Source organism: Columba livia, chromosome 3 (assembly GCF_036013475.1).
Source record: "Columba livia isolate bColLiv1 breed racing homer chromosome 3, bColLiv1.pat.W.v2, whole genome shotgun sequence".
NCBI classification, from domain to species: Eukaryota; Metazoa; Chordata; class Aves; order Columbiformes; family Columbidae; genus Columba; species Columba livia.
This window is the reverse complement of record NC_088604.1, coordinates 55,706,662-55,727,615: the sequence shown is the minus strand read 5'-3', so window position 1 is coordinate 55,727,615 and position 20,954 is coordinate 55,706,662. Positions and strand designations below refer to the sequence as shown.

Genomic DNA, 20,954 nt, shown 5'->3' with positions numbered 1-20,954 from the left:
CCACACTCCCATCCTGCTCCTCCTCTTCTGCTTTGCCGATGATGCCAGATACTTTCTCCTACTGTGGTCTTCATTAATCACCCCAAACCACTCCTACACATGCAATGAATTCTTCCCAAAGCAGCTCAGCAAGACTGTCCTCTCACTGAAGCACTGGCCAGGGAGGAACAGCCTTGCTCTTTCACCTCCAGCCGGTGCTGGGCTCCCAGGCCCCGTGCCAGCTCCCAACTGGCTGAAACTGTAAGAAAAAGGGAATTGCAGTTGCAAAGGGGGATATTGCAGGGAAGCTGAACAGTTTCTGCACAGGAGAGTCACGGCGCATTAAAACTGTTACGATCATTTGATGAGGACAATAAGCACATGGTCATCAGGCTGGGTGAAGCACATCTCAAGTTCCTCCTGAAACCCTGACAAACCCCTCCCTCCCTGCCTCAATTGAACACTCTTCAAGAAGTTAAACTTCTGTGAAACAATAAGGAAAGCCCTTTTAAATTAGTCATTTATTAACATACGGAAACAAAGGTCAAGAATTGAGTACAGCGCAAAAGAAGGAAAGAGACAGGGTTACACGGAGAGCTGTGGGGGACATGTGCTGCTCCATACAGTTGTGGCTGCACACCCACTCTCTCCCATCAGGTACATACCAAACCTTCCTGACGATACAGCACCAGTTTGAGTATTGATTAAACTGCCTGAAAAGGTCGGAAGGAAATTTAGCACTCAGTGACTCAAACAGCAATAAACATTCATAATGAAGCGATAAAACGGTACATGAAAAATCAATGGTCACTTAAAGCAAAATACACAGGAAATGTGACATACATCATACTGTGATAAGGTAGCTCAATCCACCTCCAGGAAAAAAATTAAGGTAATGGTATTTTAGTATTTCTTATATGAGAAGTACCAAGGGCACCACATTAAGTTCTTTCAATAAATACTTTCAGATACAGTGAAAAGCACATAAAAATAAATAGCTTAGGCATGCTGTGTTTGCTGAAGATGTAAACAGGTACAAAAAGCAACTAATAAAATTCATGATGGCAGGCCTGTGAATGGCTACAGAGAACACAGTCACAGGAATAGAGCCTTTTTTGTTTGGTTGGTTTTGGTTTGGGTTTATTTTGTTTTGGTTTTGTTTGTTTGTTTTTCTTTTTCTCAGCAGGTACCTACACAACAAACTGCAAGAAGCCCATACACCTGTGGGCATACTCATGAGGGATCCCTGCATTCACTCGCTTGGGTTTTTTTGTTTGGTTGGCGGGTAGGTTGTTTTTCATTTTTGAACATCCCAAACTGGCCCCTGTCCAAGATAAAGCACAGTGAGTGCATCAGTAAAGGGGCAAAAAGTACAGCAGACCCCTAAAATTCAGGAGGAACATGGTACTATCGAGGTAAAGGAGACTCAGCTCAAACCTTGTAGCTCAAAGTTTGTAGCTCAAAGAAGCGTTTTAAGACACTTTCATCAGCAAAAAGGCACCTCTCCGCTCACCACTGATCCTGTCTCCAACAGTTGTCTCCAACCTCACATACAAGTGCTTGTTGCAGCCCCACAAGGGCCAGATTTGTGAAGTTATCTAACCCAGCAAAAGTCTCTATACATAAATTACTTTTGCAAAATCAGATCACTCCCCCATTAGATCCCACTTGGCTGTGCTAACATCTGTATCAACACAAAGGAGAAGGCCAAAAGAAGAGACAAGGCTTCTCCTCCAAGCAGCAGTGTTGATTCTAAGGCACTTTGCCCAGCCTGAGGGGCTTGTCAAGGTACAGCCTCATTTGTTCCCTGTAACATTAGGCTGAGATCAGCAAAAACAGGAAGCCAGAAAGCCAAGCCAGACACAGGCCATGCAGCACTGAAGTGGTTGTGGCAGCTTCTTCGCACTTATCCAGAAAAGGCACTTTGATGATGGGAAATTTTCGTAAGGGTTTGAACTGTGAGGGCTGGGAGACAGGAAACTTCCACCGATTGCAAAAAGCAACAGAACAGTGACTTTGCTTCTCCAGTGGCAGTAGGGAAGAGATCATTGCTTTCTTCATAAAGAAGACCTTAATTCTGAATAAGTTGACTCAACTTGGTACGCGAAGTCACCTGGCTGACTTTGCTGATCAGCAAGGTCAGGGGGATCCAAAAGCAACCATGGTCAAGAAGTCAATGTTCAAAGAAAGTAAAAAATTCAGTTCTTTATTTGAATGACCACTAAAAGGGATATCTCAGAGAGGGAGGGGACAAAGATTTAGAGCATCTGTCTGCATTAGCTTTTGCTTTTATTTAAAAAGTTATTTTGAAAATTAACATTTAAATATCACGGCTCTCTGCATCATTGCACCATTCTGTATGGCATAAAACTACAGATTTAATACAGAAGTAAACAGAAGTAATTTAAAAAAAGAAAAACACAAAAAATATACAACTTCTTATTTTCCTATTATTAATAGAGAAAACCAGGATGAAAGAAAAAAACAAAAAACAAAAAACAAAACAAAACAAAACAAAAAAAAAAAAAAAACAAAAAACAAAAAACAAAACACAGCACACACACCACCACTAAAAAAGAAGCCAAACTAATGGTTTTATATGCTAACATTCATGATGACACAAAAATTAGCCAAATGCCATCATGTATTTCTCAGGGATTCTGTTAATCACATCTGGAGGTCATGTTGCACACATGCTTACAAACAGGTTGCAAACCCATCTGTTCAGGAACAAATTCACAGCAAGAAGCACTGTGACACAAGTGGAGAAAGGTTCTATTTAAAGTATTTCGGAGTAGATGTTAAAAACAAATCTCAACCAACCCACCTCAAGTCTCAGTTCTCTGTTTGCATTCATTGTCCCCACACAACTTGAAACCTATTTTGCATGCTGAGCAGTTTAACTGGCGTCCTGAATAGAGTTCCCATTAGCTGACACTCAGCACAGAAAAGGAAATGCCCAAGTGTACTGAAGATCCTGTTACATGGATTAAAGTTCTAAGAAACACCCAGCAATTCTAACACTGGATGGGAAAAAGAGGAATCTTCAGTGTTGAGAATAATGACTGATATTGTCTCATACAGTGGGTATTTCACAACTGAGAATGATAATTCCCTTCCACCCAGACGAGGTGCTTGCAACAATGCTTCTATACAAAATAACATGGCATCATCTTTTTAATACCATAGTTCAAAGAACATTAACCATAAAGATGACAAGACAGCGCAGCGTTTGTCTACATGGGACAATCACATGGCAGTCATGTACCAATGCAACTTCTGATACGCATATAACTTACGCTAAAATGAGTATTTGGCATGGTCTGATACTCTTCAGTAGCCTTACCATTATACTAGGGCAGCAGGTCCTCCATTATGCTTACACTTGCAAGAGACAAAGTGTGTGTTAATTACTGCATCTTAAAATTTCTCTGTGGTTTTTATATCAAATATAATATCATTTATGCTTTTATTTTTGACTGACAAATAGTTTGGATTTTTTCACTTACTCTTCAGCTGAAAGTTTTAACTTGTGATTAATATGTTTACAGTTGGAAGAAGCAGTATTACTGCAAGGGAAAGGCAAAGGGAAGAAGTAAATCTTGCCCTCCATCAGCACGATGGGGCAACAGAAGAACACAAGAGCTTCTGCTCCATCTCCACATTCTCTAGACTCTGTGAGTCCAGGTCTCATCACACTTCAGACAGACACCAAACTAGAATAATAAGCTGAGGAAACCAGAAAGTTCCAGTGCTCTTGAGCTTGATGTCACAAGGCAGCTCTTCTGCTTAGCACTGAGCGGCCTGGCTCCTGGCAGCACACACAAGCACAGAGGCCAAGCGCTGCCTCCACCCCGCAGAAGGGGAACAGGAGGGTGGTGGGAAGAAGCCACCAGATATCTTCAGTGCCATGCTGCATCCAAGGACAACAGCCTCCTGGCAAACTCGGCCGGCTGGGGCCAGATAAGGCAGGTGCTCTGCGACGCCCCGTCCCCCTCTGCCCATTCCCTTCTGGGCTGGGAAGGAAAGCGTCCTGGCACGCTGGTCCTATCCCTGCTACGTGTATGGGAAGCTGCTGGCCTCCCCTCCTCTGGCTGCCCCAGCGTTTCACCCCACAGCAGCCGTGCCTTGGACCTGCTCCCACCACCCTTGCTACACCTCTGTTCTGCTAGCTGCTGTCACCATCCTGTTAAAGCCAACAGTATGGTTCTTCATATGCATAAAATTGCTCAAAGGCATCAGTTCACGGGACCAGAGTCACACGCTATGGGATTGCCAAAAAGGTTTTTTGGCAGCATCTGTAACGCAAAACACTTCTAGAGTAACAAAAAACCCTTCTCAGCCTCAGGCAAGCGGAACTGCTACAACCAGCACCTGCTGTGATCCAGGTGGAAAGAGGGGCATCATCTTTTTAATGCAGATACTGAACATAAGGATAAATCTTCTGCTTAAAGAGATTTGATTTTTAAAGACAGTCTGATTGAAACATGTGTTTAACACCTTGAAGGCATATATTTATGGAAGCATTACTGAAAGCAAAAATCCAGCAGCTGACAGAAATGAATTGTTATGTCAAAACCATAAAATATAATTTAAACTAAGTTTACTTCTGATTGGCTAGATGTTAAGTTTACGTCTACTGAAACAAAAACAGCCACTCCAGAAAAACGGTAGTAAAACATGAGAGTTATTATCAGTACATTAAGTGTTATACAAAGATAAGTTTTCTGTGCCAGAGACTGCTGTCTGACAGGAAAATACTCAGTGCACTAAGAGAGGGAGAGAGCTGATTTATAGCTCATTTACATTACAAAGGTTTTCCAGCATAAGGACCATTCTCTCCCTCCTCCCAAATTCCTAACCAGTTCTGCTGCTCTCCTTGGGATTTTCTCTCACACAAATTAATAGGACAAATCCCATAGACCTCAGTGGAAATGCATAAGAAGGCATAGCTAACATACAAGCTTACATTTCAGATGGTCCTAGGAAACACTCCCGGCCCAGACTACAGAGTAGGACAGAAAAAAAACACCACAAATCTACACTTATAAACCAGCTTCCCCTAATCAGATTGGCAGGAGCCAAGGTGGGGAGAAATCCTGTCCAAACCCAGTCTGGAAGCTGGATTAATGCTGAGGGCACAACAGCTTACCAGCCTGGCACCACAGGGAACCTAATGCCATCAGGAATACCAACACAGCCTCTTACCCTGTGCAAAGCCCCAGGGAAGGGGACAGAAACTACTGCACATGCAACTAATTGTTTAAATACAGTGCAAGCCAACAATCATCCAGTGTCCCCATGTGGGATCCACAGCATTTCTTCTCTTACCAACAGAAGTCCCTTAGTTATAATAGCTCCATAATGCTTTGCAATCCCTCAGTCAGAGGTGAAACACTGCCCCTCTCCAAAAGCACATTCTGCTGGTATCATTTGTATCTTTCCCTTTAAATGGGCAGCACCAATACCAGAAACGGGCCATCCCACCAGCCAAACCAACAATCCAATGTAGCATGGCACATGTCAGAAACAAAAAGACAAGTCTTGAATCATGGCAGCAGATACAAGGCAGGCAGTTTCATCTGTGGGCCAGAAAAACCAGCACCCTTCCTTGAAGACGCATGTCCAGCTTCTTATCAACCTGGGTTTACTTCAGTCCAGCAAACTCTAACATATCTCATGATGCTGACTCTTCTCAAAACACTGTACACCCCACTCCCCACCATGATGTGGTACAAAGCACAGGAGAGCTGACCAGGGCTGCTGCTGCAAGGTGGGAGAACAGCTGGGATCTCCCAGAGCATGAGCAAGAGATGATTAACAGCACCACCAAAAAGTCAGTACAATTAATTATTTCTTCAGGTGTGTGCCTCCATGTCACTTAAACACAACTGTGGCTGCTTCTGGAACTGGCTCTCAGGCCACAGCAGCTCCCTGATAGAAGAAGCTCCACCATCTGTAAGAGATGTGGCAAAACCAGGAGGCTGAGTGGGACCACCTCTTTTGGTAGCATCTTACACAGCATCGCTTTAAATTGACAGCGGAACCACACATCTGCCAAGTATTAATGCTGAGTTTGCACCAACACACATGGCTGTGGGCCACAGGGAAGGGGAGGAAGACAAAATACATTATGACTATGTTAATAGCAACTCTTATCAAAACTGCACAGACCCCCACATCAAAAAGGCTATCGTGTAACTATTTATGTTCTAAAAATGAGACTAAATAAGTTTCTTGTTTTCTTTTTTTTTTTTCAGTTTCTTTTTAAAGGCTGATATGAGACACCAAAATGTCCCTTTGGGAAAAGTAAATATAAGGTCATTGTATGCTTGCTGCCGAACAAGCCAGCCGTACACATATCTTGCAAGATGATTAGTGAAAATTCTGAAACCGCTGGTATGAGACAGCACGTTTGAAGACTAAATAAACAGAAACTCTCTTGTCTATATATACTGTGATATAGCCCTCAAAGATATCAAGAACATTGTGAAACTCTCCCTTTCTTCCCTTTCCTAAAAAAAAGCCTCTTTATACAGAGCCCACACTGCTACCCAGTCTCACTTCACATGCAGGGGGAAGTGAACGGCTGAGGAGATTAACCATGCTTCCCGTCTTACGCAAGCTTTTTATCTCCATAAAAAGCATTTCTTCTACTGGAAAACTTTGAGAAACTCTGAAGAAAGCCTCAGGGCCCCATTATATACTTTCACTAACTCTCTTATCCAATAACAAAATTCTTCTTCAATCCTAAATTACTCCAGTAGTCTTGAGGATGAAAGCACTGGAAAGAACTGAGACTGCACAAACCACTGTCTTATTTATGCTTCCCAGAAGAAGCAATCACATTGGGAATAATTCTGTGATTCATAGGCTAAGTAGACAACAGTAACTCATACTCTTCTGCTGACTCTCATCCTGCACCACAGAATTACAAGACCGCCAATATAAAAACCTCAGAGTCCAGAAAGCAACAGACATGCAAGATGAAGAAACCTTTCCCAAGATAAGCAGCTACTCAACACACTTTTCCCCAGTTCTCCAACACTCTTCACAAAAAGCAGGTTCAATTTTCCCCCAACTCACATTCTCCAGGTTTACACCAATGATAAAAAGAAAAATTTCACATTTTTATATATACAACAGTAGGTTAATAAGCAATGAAGAGCAAGTGTCTCTCAAGCATCTGAAGGACATGATCAGCCTCCCAAAACTCTACTCAAATGCTCCTTGTGCTGCTGCCTGTGACATTCTAGACATTCTTTAATGCCTGAAAACTGCAACAGTTGCAAAGGACAGCTGAAATACTAAACTACAAAGCAGCAGGCAGAAAGTGGGCTGAAAACATTGAAACCCCTCTGTTTTAAGTAACTGGAAGGCAAATCACAGTACTGCATGTTTCAGAAAATATTTTACAGCTTCTCTCAGCACCCAACATAGCGAATCAACTATCCCACACACACACTCCTAAATAACAGAGAAAATAATATCCACTGCACGCCATAAATCTGTAGTGATATCTTCAGCTTTTTCTTAGAAAATAAACCACCTCAGCCATACATGTTATTGGTCAAAACAATACGAGTCAAACTCAATACTGTTTTTAGTTTCAGTAATAGGATTATGAGGTAATGTTTATATGCCTGGAAGCAGAGCTCAGAAATTTCCATTATACAGATGAGCTGAAATGATGTATTATTTCCTAGAGTCATTTAAAAAAGTTTAAGCATCTCCAGGATCTTGGCTTGACTATTCTTCACGCCCAAGATAAATCTCCACAATGGTTTGTTTTAAAAACAATGTGTGGAAACTTTTCCTTCTAAAAGCAAAAAATAAATTATGGGTGCTACAGGAAACCTGAATAAACATCAACACTTTGGCTCAGCAGAGCAAGAACAATTGCAAGGAGACGACTGGAGAAACAGTGATTTGAGGAGCACCCAACATCTGAAGCCTGTTGCGTGGATATAATGAATTTGGTCAATAAGAAAAGCACCTAATACAAAAACCTACGACAAAGTCTCACATATAGCAGATGTCCTCAAGAAAGTATGTCTGCGCATATATTCCTTATCTGGGTTTCCCTCCTTCCTAGCCACTACTGATACTCTCCCCTTCCACACATTCCCTCTTTTTTTCCCATTTTTCTCATTATTTCCCATTATTATATTTATTCCTATTTTTCTCATGTCATCATCTTCTTATGTCTTAACAACCACAGGAATGAAAAATAAGAACTATACCAATACTGAATATGAGAATATAACAGAACAAAACCAGAGAAATTCCCAATTAGAAGTTTATAAACCTATGAGTTTATAAAATGCAGAAGACTGACCAAAGGAGTGACCACAGCACATCAGACCAAGGGTCTGTGCAAGCCAATATCCTGCCTCCAACAGCAGCCACGAGCAAGGACCAGGGAAAGACCGTAACAATATGACAAGTACAGATGTCTTCTTCTCCAGCTACGCTTTCCAGACTCTGGCTGTTTACAGCTCAGCACTGATGCATTAATGATTCCTGCTGTCATGGGTTGTGAATGTTTAATAGGAAAGTTAAGGTTAGGCCATAAACAACTGATGTGATTAGAATGTTGTATAGCATTTATTGTATGGTTTGTTTTACTTAGTTTTAGGTACTAATTAGGAGAAGAAAAAAAGCTGTAAATTAGAGCCTGCTAACAAGTAAATGATAACTGTACTCTCTATATAACTTTTTTAAATCTTGGTTTTCATGTAAAAATCTTAATCTGTATGAATGTAAATTTAGCTATCTAAGCCAAGAATCTAAATTAAATTGAAACATGCCATGAATTCCTTTATTTCCCTTAAATAATCACACCATAAGGCACCAGGAGGTGAACAACAGGTTGTACAACTGGCTTCAGGTTCTGACAGAGTATTAGCAATCTGGAGCTAAAGGGAGTCTCTGTCTACTCAGGGGGGCTTTGAAGCATGTCCCAGACATTTACGTAGTCCTTTTTCGAAAGAAGGATGGTAACAAGACCAATGTAAATTCAGTAAACGCAAAAGCACCCAAATCCCAGTAAGAATATTTTCCCTAATACAAGCACTTCATCCTTGACTTCAGAAATCTGGCTCTCAGTGGTGACTACAAAAAAAAAGAGACTGAGAACTAACATTTGTAATTCCCTGGAAACTATTAAAAAAAAAAAATAATTCAGTACAATTATCAGTTTTATGGTTCAACTCTATACAGCACTCTTCAGATTAAGGCCATCACAAGTTGGACTCATAACTATTAATAAAATTAATGTAAGCATCTCTGTCATCTATTGAAAAGTAACAGTTTTTCAAATAAAGCACTATTTATTTGTTGTTCTCTGTTAACAAACCAATAGCTACTTGACAAAGATCATAGACAGATCATATAAAGCATGGAAAATGCTGCGTAACTCACAGTCAGGAACATTAAGAGAGACAGAAAACTTGAAACTAAAGGAGCGCCTTTTGCCATTTCTTCAGAAAACTACTCAAAATTCTTTCCTTATGATTTCTCATCTCCTAGACCTTCTTGTCTAAATATATCGAGTATCACACAATAGCACATGCAAAGCAATTCCAGTTTCAAGCTGTATATTCAGTGTTCCAGCCTACCAACTTATATCCAAGGCAATTCTTTACATGTGACATATGTCACTCATTTTGGTAGTTTCTTTTTAAATTAAAATTTTAATAGCTATTCATTTCACAAGGTAACACACCTCTGAATTTGACCCTATGATATGGGCAGGGGAAAACCAAGAGGTTCTCCATTCTGTGAGGAGATAGGAAAGATAAAGGGAGTACAAGCAGAGGGAAATGGTACCAGGGTTCAAGGGCACATAATCACAATAAAAAGCACCTAAAGTCACATTAGAGTCAAGGGCCCAATACACATAGATGTGCCATTGTACATCTATAACACACTGTACCATTTATTTTTGGACTTGTTAGATACCAGGACAGACTTCACAGCAGGAAGAGACAGTTCTCTGCAAGAGCTGGGGTAATATTGGTCCATTTGGGAGCTAATGACACAGAAATAAACAGAAGAGCCTAAAAACAAGGCTTGAAGAATTAGGCAAGAAACTTTAACTACACAGAATAGTCTTTAAGTAGGAGTAGCAGTCTTAAATAAGGACCTATTGCATAAGAGAAATTTATGCTTTCATGTTACTCTTTTACTTCTTGCCTGTTAAACTCCCACAAGCTGTACCGTCTTGCCTGCATATTGAATTTAAATTGGTCTTTAAAAAGTTTTGTAGAGATTTCTAATTTGCTTGAAAAGTTATTTGTTTCATTTCTTGCAAACCAAGACAAAAAAATAAGCCCTTCACCACAAAACACAGCAGGTAAAGGAGCATTTGGTAAGAAGCAAAAATGGATGGTGAGGGTTTTATTTCAGCTTCACTTGCAACAGGGAGGGGAAGAAACCTGGGAAGACTCAGGCACTCAGACCATGAAGATCATGTAGTGGAAATACATGATGACTGGGTGGCTCTCTTCTACAGATAAATTTTAAATATTTTGAAGGATAAATGTTTAAATGAGCTTACTTACAACACTAAATTTGGGGGACAGAGATGCAGACAGTTATTTCATGTTAATCCTGCCTCCTCTCTGGCAATTCAGGAGCTGTTTTTTCAGCACACAACCACCACCATGCTAACCACTTCAAATATTTTGGGGTTCTCAAGCCAACCTTTCCCACAACTGCTAATGTAACCAGTCAGACGCTGAGCACCACCACTACCAAAAGCTGTCCAGGATGGTCAAAAGCCGCTTCTGATGAGAACTCAGACAGTTTGGGATGCTGGCAGGGCAGCGAGGCTGCTGCTCGTCCCACTGTTCACACCCACACACTCCCTGGCTCTGCGCACAGAGAACTTGCGTTTCTGTTAGCAGGAAATTAAGACAAGGAGCCATCATCTCCCATTTTTTAGTTAATGCCTCTGTCCTTGTTAATACCACAACAACCTTTCCCCTCACATTAAAGAGTGAAGCTTTCTAGTAACAACTGTGCGTTTTCATTAATATAGTCCACAAGTTAGCTACAAAACATCTTATTTCATCAGCATTTAATATATACATTTTCTTCCTTCTAACCAGGATATAAGCAGGATCCTTCTTCTCAGCCCTGGGTGGAGCAGAGCCCTTTTCCCCACCCTCCCGCCACCGAGCAGAGTTTTCCCTTGTGCTGGCAAAACGTCTAACCCCTTTCCCATTCTCTTCCCTGATAAGCAGTAAAGTCTTCTCCCATTAAAATCTGATCACAGGCAAAAATAACGAGATTCAGATAAGGAGTGGGGAGAGTTCTTTTCTCATAAGGATGTTTACTATACATAAATGTAGATTCTGTAAATACTATTATTATCTTCAACTAACAAAATATAACAGTAATAAGAGGTAAGGGGTGGAAAAAAACAGTAAAGGAAGTAGAGGAGTGCATGTGTTGCAGACTCAGCTAAGCTTGTGTTCTTGGCTAAAAAATATGAGCCCAAGCTGGCAGGAAAATCAGGGTGTTTGAAGTAGCACACAAAATATGAGGGCCAAATCATATTAAATTTGGGTGCTTAAATTTAAGGACAGAACAGGTGTCCACAAAGCAACCAAAGTTGACAGCAACATCAAAGCATGCACCTGATGAGTTTATATTGGCGTCCTAGTATCAGGCACATAAGCTGGGAACTTCTGTCTACACCTAGTCAAGAGTGAAATTTTTAAAAGTTGAAAAAAATATGTAGGGACATTGTTAGAACTGCCTTTGTAGTAAAGGCAATATAATCTGACGGTTATTTTCAGGTACTCACATGACATTTACATGGGTCATGATGTAAAGCACTCTAACCATTTATCTGGAACACACTGGGACACCTGCTTACTAGAGGAAGCATGCTCGACTTAAGATGCTAGATTAAAATCAACGACGTCTAAATTCAGTTCCGCTTCTGTCCCTGACTGCGCATGCAGACAATGTACACGAAGGTGAGGTGGGCATACCACCTTCTCACCTACTTTAGCTTCTATTAAAACATGACTTGAGGCTCTGCAAGAACACTCTTGTAGTAATTATACATGGGTTTGTTTGGAGTGGGAACTTCACTTAATGGCTCGCGACCTACATAAAGGAAAAAGATGCAAGCCAGAAAGGGAAGAGACAGATGACTTAGTCAGAGTTACATAGCAGGTAAGTGCTAGAACAAAAAATTAATTTCAGGTCCTTTTGACCCTTGTCTAGTGTCCTGTGCCCATACAAGACACGCTGCCCCTGTGAATTTTTTAAAAGAGAATAGCCACAGATGATATGAGAAAGCTGCAAAACAGATTTAAATAATGCGTCAAGGACTTTGCTGAAAGCCCCTTGTGGCTTTCCATTTCGTTTAGCAGACAGAATTTGGAGAGGACTAAAAACATTCTCTTCAATACTAAAGAATCGTACTCAGACATCTCTCTCAAAGCCTAAGTCTTCCTTGACAAGAAATTACTTGTTCCTCAGTACAATCTCCTCAGCTACTTCTGCTTTATTCTACTTGATACCTCCTCTGTTATAGGTTCCATTGTTTATTTCTCCTTCTCAAAATCCCTAACTGCACCACTCTTTTCTGTCAACATCAACATAATTGCATTTCTTCAAACAGAAAGCAAGTTACCTGGCATTAACACAGGCCCTTCACCACAAAACTTCCTCAAGCCTTTAGCCACTACTATGTATGACCTGAACAGCAATAAAAAAGAAGCACTGTAACTATATTCATGCTACTCCTTCTAAATGGCGTGACAGGCATGTATTTAGATGTCTGTAATGCACTCAGGGTAGTGTTTTAGTGTAGTTTCGATAATAGTTATTTAGTACAGAGTGGAGAGAGTGTACGCTTTTCCTCTTCAATGGTGCAGAAAGTACCTTTGAGTCAAAGACGTTTTCTTTACTGATTTCTCCCCCTCCTACTCTCCCAAAAGTAAGTGAGCTTTGGTTCTCCTTGTACATCACAGTTCAGAGATGATTACAGACTTGTTAAATTAACAAAGACAAGTTATTAGGAAATCAACATCACTTAGTTCTTAAAAATCACCAATCATTAATTCCAAATAATAAAAATTATTGAAAAAACATCACTTGTATTCATAAAGATGATACAGCCCTGGCAGCTTAACCTATCAGCATATAAATACCCTTTCTTACCTGATCTTGTTCTATGAGATAATACTACTTAGTCTGTGCTTCATTTGAAATCAGATAAACTTTAGGTTTAGACACTTAGTGTTTTTATAAACACTCTTCAGGAACTGGATGCTGTAAGTTCAAACGCAGTGCAATTTGTAACTGAGAACCCAAGAACAGTTTTGTGTCACAAATAACAATTATAATTCGCATTATCTCCACTACCCAAATGGAAAAAGAAAATGCACTCCAACACTAGCGACACAGCAAGGAAAGTACTTTCTGGATACATAATGCAGCATGGGTTTCATTTTTATACAAACTTGAAAAATCGTAAGGCCTTGTGAGAAAGGCAGAATGAAGAGTTCCATATTTTAATCAACATTGAAATAAACCCTGTAACCTTACCGAGCAAAATAGCCTTGTCTTCGTTCTTTCTTCTCTTCCTTGGTCTCCATTATGTACAGCCAAACGGGCCAGGTAGGCAGCCAAGCACGATGCTCTTTTCCCCCTCAGTACCTCATATCCAGGCGGAGTTCCCTGTATATAACATTTAACAACAGGAAGTTCATAAATCAACATGTCAACAACACCTACAAAAAATAACAGGGTTGTGGAAATGCAACTGACCCAGGGACAAAGCAAAGTAAAACTTTAACCAGTAAATGGTTTCCATGTGATATCCATTTAGTATACAAGACAAAAATCAATAAATCCACTCAGGCCAGTTTCTCCAGCAGAGGAAGAGAGCTGCTGCAAAGCAGGTAACCCAAAGAGCAGTAGCAAGTTTTAAAACGCTGGGAGGATTAAAACATTTTGCAAGCTGTTACATAGTTTATATCAAAACATCTTGCTGGTTACATGTGTTTTATATACAGGAAGATTAGGAGAAGCTTTGGAAATAACCAGTACAAACAATATAACCAGAAAGACACATAATGCTCACTTCACAATTATTCTGTAAAACAGTTAGAAATAAGGAAGTTTTACAATAATATGAAGGAAAAAAAAGAGTGATCCATATTCTTTACACAGGTTTGTCTGTTGTAAACAACATACAAGTTCAAACGTATACAAGGAGAAGCACGGTGGAACTCCTGCTCTCCAGATGAACTGCAGTCACCTTGGGATTGACAGGACTAGAGGTTTTCTCAGAAGATAAAAAAAGAGGCCAGTAACACCGGGTTTTGACACAAACCCACCACCTCTGCATAATGCAGTACTGACGTACCTGGAAATCAGGAGTTGGGAATTTCAGAACTGCTTGGTAATTACTGCAATTAACAATACGCCACAATTGCTGTCCAAGATTTCCTGCCAAGAGGTTTTATCTTCTTCCCCTCTCCAACACACGTTCAACCTACCCTAATGGCTTGTGCACAAGCACAAAATAAGTTTATTTCTTAAGAGTTCTTTAACAGCATTCCAGATTAAAGTTCAAACCAGAAGTTACTACTAAACATTTTACTCTAATGGGCTGTGTAACAAAGACATGGAAGCCACATAAATTACGATTCGTAGCAAAAGAAGAAAGATTCTTCCGGGACCTAATCAGTTCCCATTATTTTCCTCTCCATTAAGAGATCATAAGCTACAAACTGCCAGATGTCAACAAAAGAGATAATGTTAGCAAAAATAGACTAATCTAGCTGGAAAGCCCAGGAATACATTATGCTAGACTATCATCAGAAATACTTGCCTTAATTTTCTCTCTGTATTTATGGAGTATGACTCCATAGCAATTAAAGTCCCTTGCTTCAAAATGCACCTTTTCTTACTCATTAATTTTGAATACATCCAGTGCATCAAAAAGAATCTAGTCTCTCTGATCTTTATGTGGTGGGCAGAGTCTTGCAATAATGGTCACTCTGTAAATGGCAAATGTGCCTATGACATCTTTGGCTTTATAAAGGGAACACCATTTTATCTCTGCACATTAATGCATGTCACAGTCTTCAACCAGACATGGTTGAAACCTACATGACAGTAGCATAAGAACAGCATCAAAACAAATTGTCCTGCTCAGATGTTGACTCTGTATGAAGACATACTTTCTGAGAATTTTGATACATCCTTATCTTCCCTGTTGGGGCTGGTCCTCAGATCTTCAGAGAATTAAAAATGGCGGCTTTGTTAGCACTGCATTTATAGCACTGCATTGTGTGCTCAAAGCACACAACTGCAACCTCTACAGCAAACTACTAAGAGTTCAAAGTAGGAATCTGTCCCCTTTGCCTGCTTTGCCCTCACTACACTCTGCAATATGTGCATAAGGGCACTGACAGGCCACAGTTGAGACACGTGTTGACACCAAGAATTACCAAATAACCACAGAGCATGGACCTAATATTAAACCCATGACCACGAGGACAGTGGGACCCACAGAAATGAGAAGAGGAAAGTCGGGAGAGCCCCCCTCACCTCACTGAAACATGACCAGCGGGGATGAATGGAGGGAAGTGACACCCTGTGCAAGAGCTAGTGTCGTGCCCCTTCCATCCACTCCCTTCCTCTCCCATCATCTACTGTCCCCAACCAGGGGAACACCAGCCCAGATGAAGAGAGCACCACAGCCCAGGGAGCCAGGAGGACAAAACCCAGCCTGGCCACAGCCCTGTCTAGCCCAATGCCAGAGCAGCCACCCCCTGCTTCAGCAAAGAGGGACACGACAAGAGAGGAGGTCGGGCTGAGGCCCAGACCTCACCGCAGACGCTGCAGGAGATGCCAGCACCGAACAGGCATGGTGCTGCTCAGCCCAACAAGTGCAAGGTTTGCTGTTTGCTTTCATCAGTGCTCAGCAAAGCCAGCAATGAAAACGCAAGTGTGGAACCTGTTCTTCACACATCAGGTAAATGCAACTCTAGGTCCTATAACAAGGTAGAGGAAAGAATAAACACTTTAAAAAGAAAAAAACAAAAACACAACACACACAAACCCACACAACTCCCACCTCCAAATAAATTACACATGACCCCAAACCAACAACAACAACACAACCACAAAAGATAACTGTAATCAGAAAGAACAGGTAAGAACTCTGAAAACTAGAATGTTATCCATAGAGCAGAAGTAACATAAAGGCATCCAGGTGAAAATGGTTTATTTTATTTTTATTTTGGAAATAAGAATACACAGGCATCTCATATCCAGTCACATTTTTCACATTTTTTTATTGTGAATATTTTCACAATAAAATAATTAACATCAGGTCCCACTCTGCTGACTTAAAACCTATTTAACTCACCTCCTTAGGAAAAACAACAGTGCTGTTCTAGGAAGGCATATTTAAGGCTGAAAATTGTGCTTTGAAAATACTTCATTCCACTACTACTGGGAAAAGCATTAGGACTGTAGACATAACCTCCGAGCTTAGCACAAGAAAAATTCCCAACAGAAGCGGCTGGCTTAAAGGAAAAAAAAAAAAGCCTGAAAGCTAGGAGGATCACAGTGTAACCTGCAGTAATTGCTACTGAAAACTGGTATTTCTGAAAGGCCCTTGTCAATTTGTAGTTCTTTCAGCCGTAACAGTCAAAGGCCATGTTTACTTCGTAGGTTGTCACTGATGTTTTAAAGTTTTATCTAAAAAAGAGCAAACCTACTCCATGCTTTCCCCCTACCCATTCTTTTGTATCTTCCAATAAATAAATCTCTATAATTCTCTAATAATATTAACTGCTTAAAATGTTATTAAGGATATATGATTAAAATTGATCTTGGTTTCCTAGTAGCTCCTTTCTGGTAGAGATGAAGACGGATTTGGGCAGACTATTAAAAATGCACACATTTGGGGAATATTTATATGCTGGGAGACAGACATCTTACTCATATATCAAGAGTACAGTCTAAGCTCAAATGATGACAAAGCTGATTTTATAAAAACTTCAGGCTCAGCTTAACCACCTCTACACTGAAGCTAAAATAGAAAAATAGACAATGAAAGCTTGTATTACATTTCTACAGCAACACCAATTCTTTTTTAGATAATTTCAAGAGGAAAGACATTCCTGATGGCAAACAATGCACTTAAGTAAGGATCCTGCTAAAAATTTTCCACTCTCCAAATTTAGCAAATGTCACGTAACACCTCACCTGATAATTATATAAAGAACAAAATACACTGCACTTTTTGCTGTTAGTTCTATTACTCTGTTGTTGTTTTGTTCTGTTTTTTCTAATAGTATATTTTTGCTTTGAGTGTTTAAGCTTGCTGCCAGGGAGCTAATGGGGAGGGCTACTGGAAGTTTGTAACACAGGTCGGAATGCTCCAGCAGGGAACTCCCTGCCCCAAATAATTAAAAAAAAATAACACAGGAACAGATTGAACTCCTGACTGTGGGTACCCACACCACTGCAACTGCCATCACCATCCCAAGACCTCCAGAAATGCTGCTGAGCACTCGTGCTGCCCACCCTGCCACCTGGCACTGCCGAACTGCAGCCACCCAGCTCAGGACATTCAAACCAGAAGAGGAAGATGCTCTCAGTGTGAGGATAAACAAAAGGGAAGAGGACTGTATTTTTGACGGGACCATTAAAAGCAATTAAATATGTGAACGTAGCACGTCAAGTCCTCTAAAGACTCTGATAAACTTTTATACCTTTTAAAAATTACTTTTTTTCTCTCCTCCCTGAAGAATAATATTGATCGCTACTTGCAGTTTAAGTAGTCTGCATTTTCATGAGCCAACAGAAGACCTGCTTGTTGTGCTCAAGGGTAAGCAACCAGAAATCCTGTTTGCTGGCTCTAAAGGATCAACAATCAATCCTCTGATTGTGAGCATTACTTTCCAAAACCATGCACACGAACAACAGCACATCCAGCAGCACTAGCAATGAAGCCAATGAAGTGTCTGATTATTTTTAGAACATTCAATGGACTCGATAGCTTCTCTCTGGCCATCTGAGCCCTCTGCAAGTCCTGGAAAGACAAGCAGACTGAAAAAGAATGTTCAGGATCATGCAGTTCTCTGTATATTTTGACAATCGTGTAGGGTCAATACCTTTTAACCAATGAGGTAGGAAAATGCTGTAAATCCCTACTTTGCAAATGGGGAACTGAACTACATGAAGTACCCCCATACATTCAAATGAGAGCAGAAGAGCAACATGTACAGGCATCCTACCACCAGCTTTAATCAAATCAGCCCAAATAACCAGCAGCGATGAGAACACAAAAGACTAATTTGACAAAGAGCCAGTTATTATTTTATGTGTAAAATTTAAACTGACAAACTTTGGAGACTCACAATACAGTCTCACCTTTATTTGGCTCTGCAGACATATGCATATAAATTAAAGCTCAGATTCACAAAAGGAAATAGAAAGCCTAACTCCTCTGACGATCTAGGTTTAAAAGGCCGTCTCAGTTCCATCAGGAAATATGTAAAAAAGGAATTCACTGAATTTAGGGAAACCAAGTCAAGGGTAGTATCCTGTACCTTAGCAGGGGCCCCCACAAGGCAAGCAATGGTGGCAACAATCACACTGTGAAAAGCAAGCAGCGGAAGTGAGAGGCCTAAGCACAGATTTTCCACAGCTAGGAAGACGCAGCAGATTAAGGCAGAAGACTCCCCATGATGGACATGGTCCCCAAGTGGACATGGTCACGTCAAGGATGTAACAGGGAGACCTCACAGTGCTGAGGGAACAGGATGCTGCCCAGACACCCATGTAGTCTGCATCTGCTCTCTAGGGCAGCATCGCACACAATATTAGTTTCTTTATTTTTGCTCCTCTATTTTACCTCTGCCCCTGAGGCTACAGACAAACACAGCACTCATCTGTTCATACCATTGCAGCCTTCCTTACTATCACCTGCTGCAATTCAAACATTCAAATGTTGCCACTGGTCACTTTCGGACATGAAGCATTAGTAATCATTCTGCTTAGATCTGCAACTCTGCAGCAGCGTCTTCCTACAAGTCTTTCGAGTACATCTGCCAATTCTGACCCCTAGAAAAGTACATCATGAGAAATAACGAGGATTACATAACAAGTCAGTCTGAAAAAAGGAAAGATATGTATGTAATACTTCAAGAGCAATATTAAAAATGTCTATCAAGCTGGCAGGATAAGAAATTGTAGAACAAATCACAGAGAGAGGGGAAGCATTTTCAGTGTATTAGTTGTGAAACTGAACCCTCGGGGTTGCTATCTGCACCTCCAGTGAGCTCAAAGCAGTTTCCAGGGTACTGTGCAGATGCAAATAGATAGAAATACACACCAACGAGGCACAGGGTCACACATAACACCTTTAAGTGTAAGACAACAGAAATAGGTTAGCATGGAAGGGGGGATGCATCATAATTTGCTACTCCATCATATAGATGCATATGATTAAGCTTCACAAGCCAAAGCGCTAACATCAACTCTAGCATTCATTTCAACAGACATCCCATTTTTTAAACCAGGAAGGTGAAAGCACATTACGAGCCTATCAGAAATAGTAAATTTTGCAGTATTTCATTAATGCCTCACTGACTGGACTAATCAGGTTGTATTTTACTGTTTCAATATTCTGCTACTGTATTTCATTTGGTGTAAAGATAAAAGTTTCAGAATAAACACTACAGCATCTCAAGATGAAAGGTAACAGAAATGCAGAGCCAGCACAAAGGAGAGCAACCCACAACTTTTTTGGTCTTTTCTTCAGGCATAACAACCTACATAAAAGTGAGATTGGAAGCTTTCAGGAAAGCACTAGCTCAAGCCAATAAAACTCAGCACAGACTAATTACATTGTCACATTCAGAAGAATGAATAAAAATAGTTTATTCTAAAGCTAACTTAAGATAAATACATAATTATTTTAACATAATTATATAGTTACATTATAATTACCATATAAAGTGTAACATAATTTCTAAAACATTAAAAAACTCTATAAACAAGTTCCAGTCCATTATACATAACTGAAGGGTGCTAAACTAACATAGGAGAGCTTCTCCACCTCTGGGAATCTGAGGCTGATGACTCAACCCTTGCTTAGGTGAAGAACCCTTAGTTATGCACACAACACCACTGACCTTTACAGTATTAAGCCTGTCATGTTTCTTATAACACTCCTAAAGTACCCAAATAATTAAAATGCAAACATTAAAAGACTTAAAATAAATTTGTATGCAGAAGTGATTTCTGGACTTCTTGTTCAGATTAAACACAGGCCAGTATCACCATTTCTTTATCTTCAAATGGAGAGGGAGACATTCCATGTGGCTATTGCACCCTGTGGACTCTCAAGGACAGCGAAGATAAGATCTGGAGATAAGGTAAGCAAAGGAAACAAACACCCTTGCTCTTGAGCAACTGGCTGCAATGTTTAGAAGGTTATTATCACCACTACAGAGATGTAGTAAACTAATGGTCCCAGCATTTGCATTTTCTACTACTGCCATAAGAACAGGCTAAGCTCAGATCACCTTCAGCTCATAAACTGGATCTGCAACAGACTGTCCACATGCACAAAGTTCAAATAAAATAAATAAGAATTAATGTAACAGAAACATTTCTGATTCAGAAACATAACAACAAAACTTGATTCAGCTCCAGTGGACCCCACAAACAAATTATTTCTGCCTTGCTTGGGAGGAGACTTTTACCCACTAACTCAAACTGTCATGTTGCACACAGAATAAGGGGAAGCAAAAGAGCTACCAGAAGTTTCACATCACCAGTGACAGTTGTCAAGAAAGAAAAACATCCACATTTAATCTTTCCTCATTGGCAGCCAAACATCACCAGATGCATCTTCCATAAGGAACAATGTATTTTACTGTGTAATTCGGCTGTGGTTCCTAGACAGAAACCAGTTA

The 20,954-nt window shown here is 40.3% G+C and overlaps 1 protein-coding gene across 11 annotated transcripts in view; it reads right to left on the bottom strand.

The window, feature by feature from the left end:
- NCOA7 (nuclear receptor coactivator 7) overlaps positions 1-20,954 on the bottom strand; it is a 95,080-nt gene that overhangs the window by 54,764 nt on the left and 19,362 nt on the right. For 10 of the 11 annotated variants that reach the window (XM_065056844.1, XM_065056842.1, XM_005507430.3 and 7 more), the window contains one exon: positions 13,552-13,683. In XM_065056844.1, the coding sequence (XP_064912916.1) occupies positions 13,552-13,601 (50 nt within the window). In that variant the 5' untranslated portion in view covers positions 13,602-13,683. Of the gene's footprint in view, position 1; positions 420-13,551; positions 13,684-20,954 lie in introns of those variants that run through there. The other variant, XM_065056851.1, reaches the window with a different exon arrangement.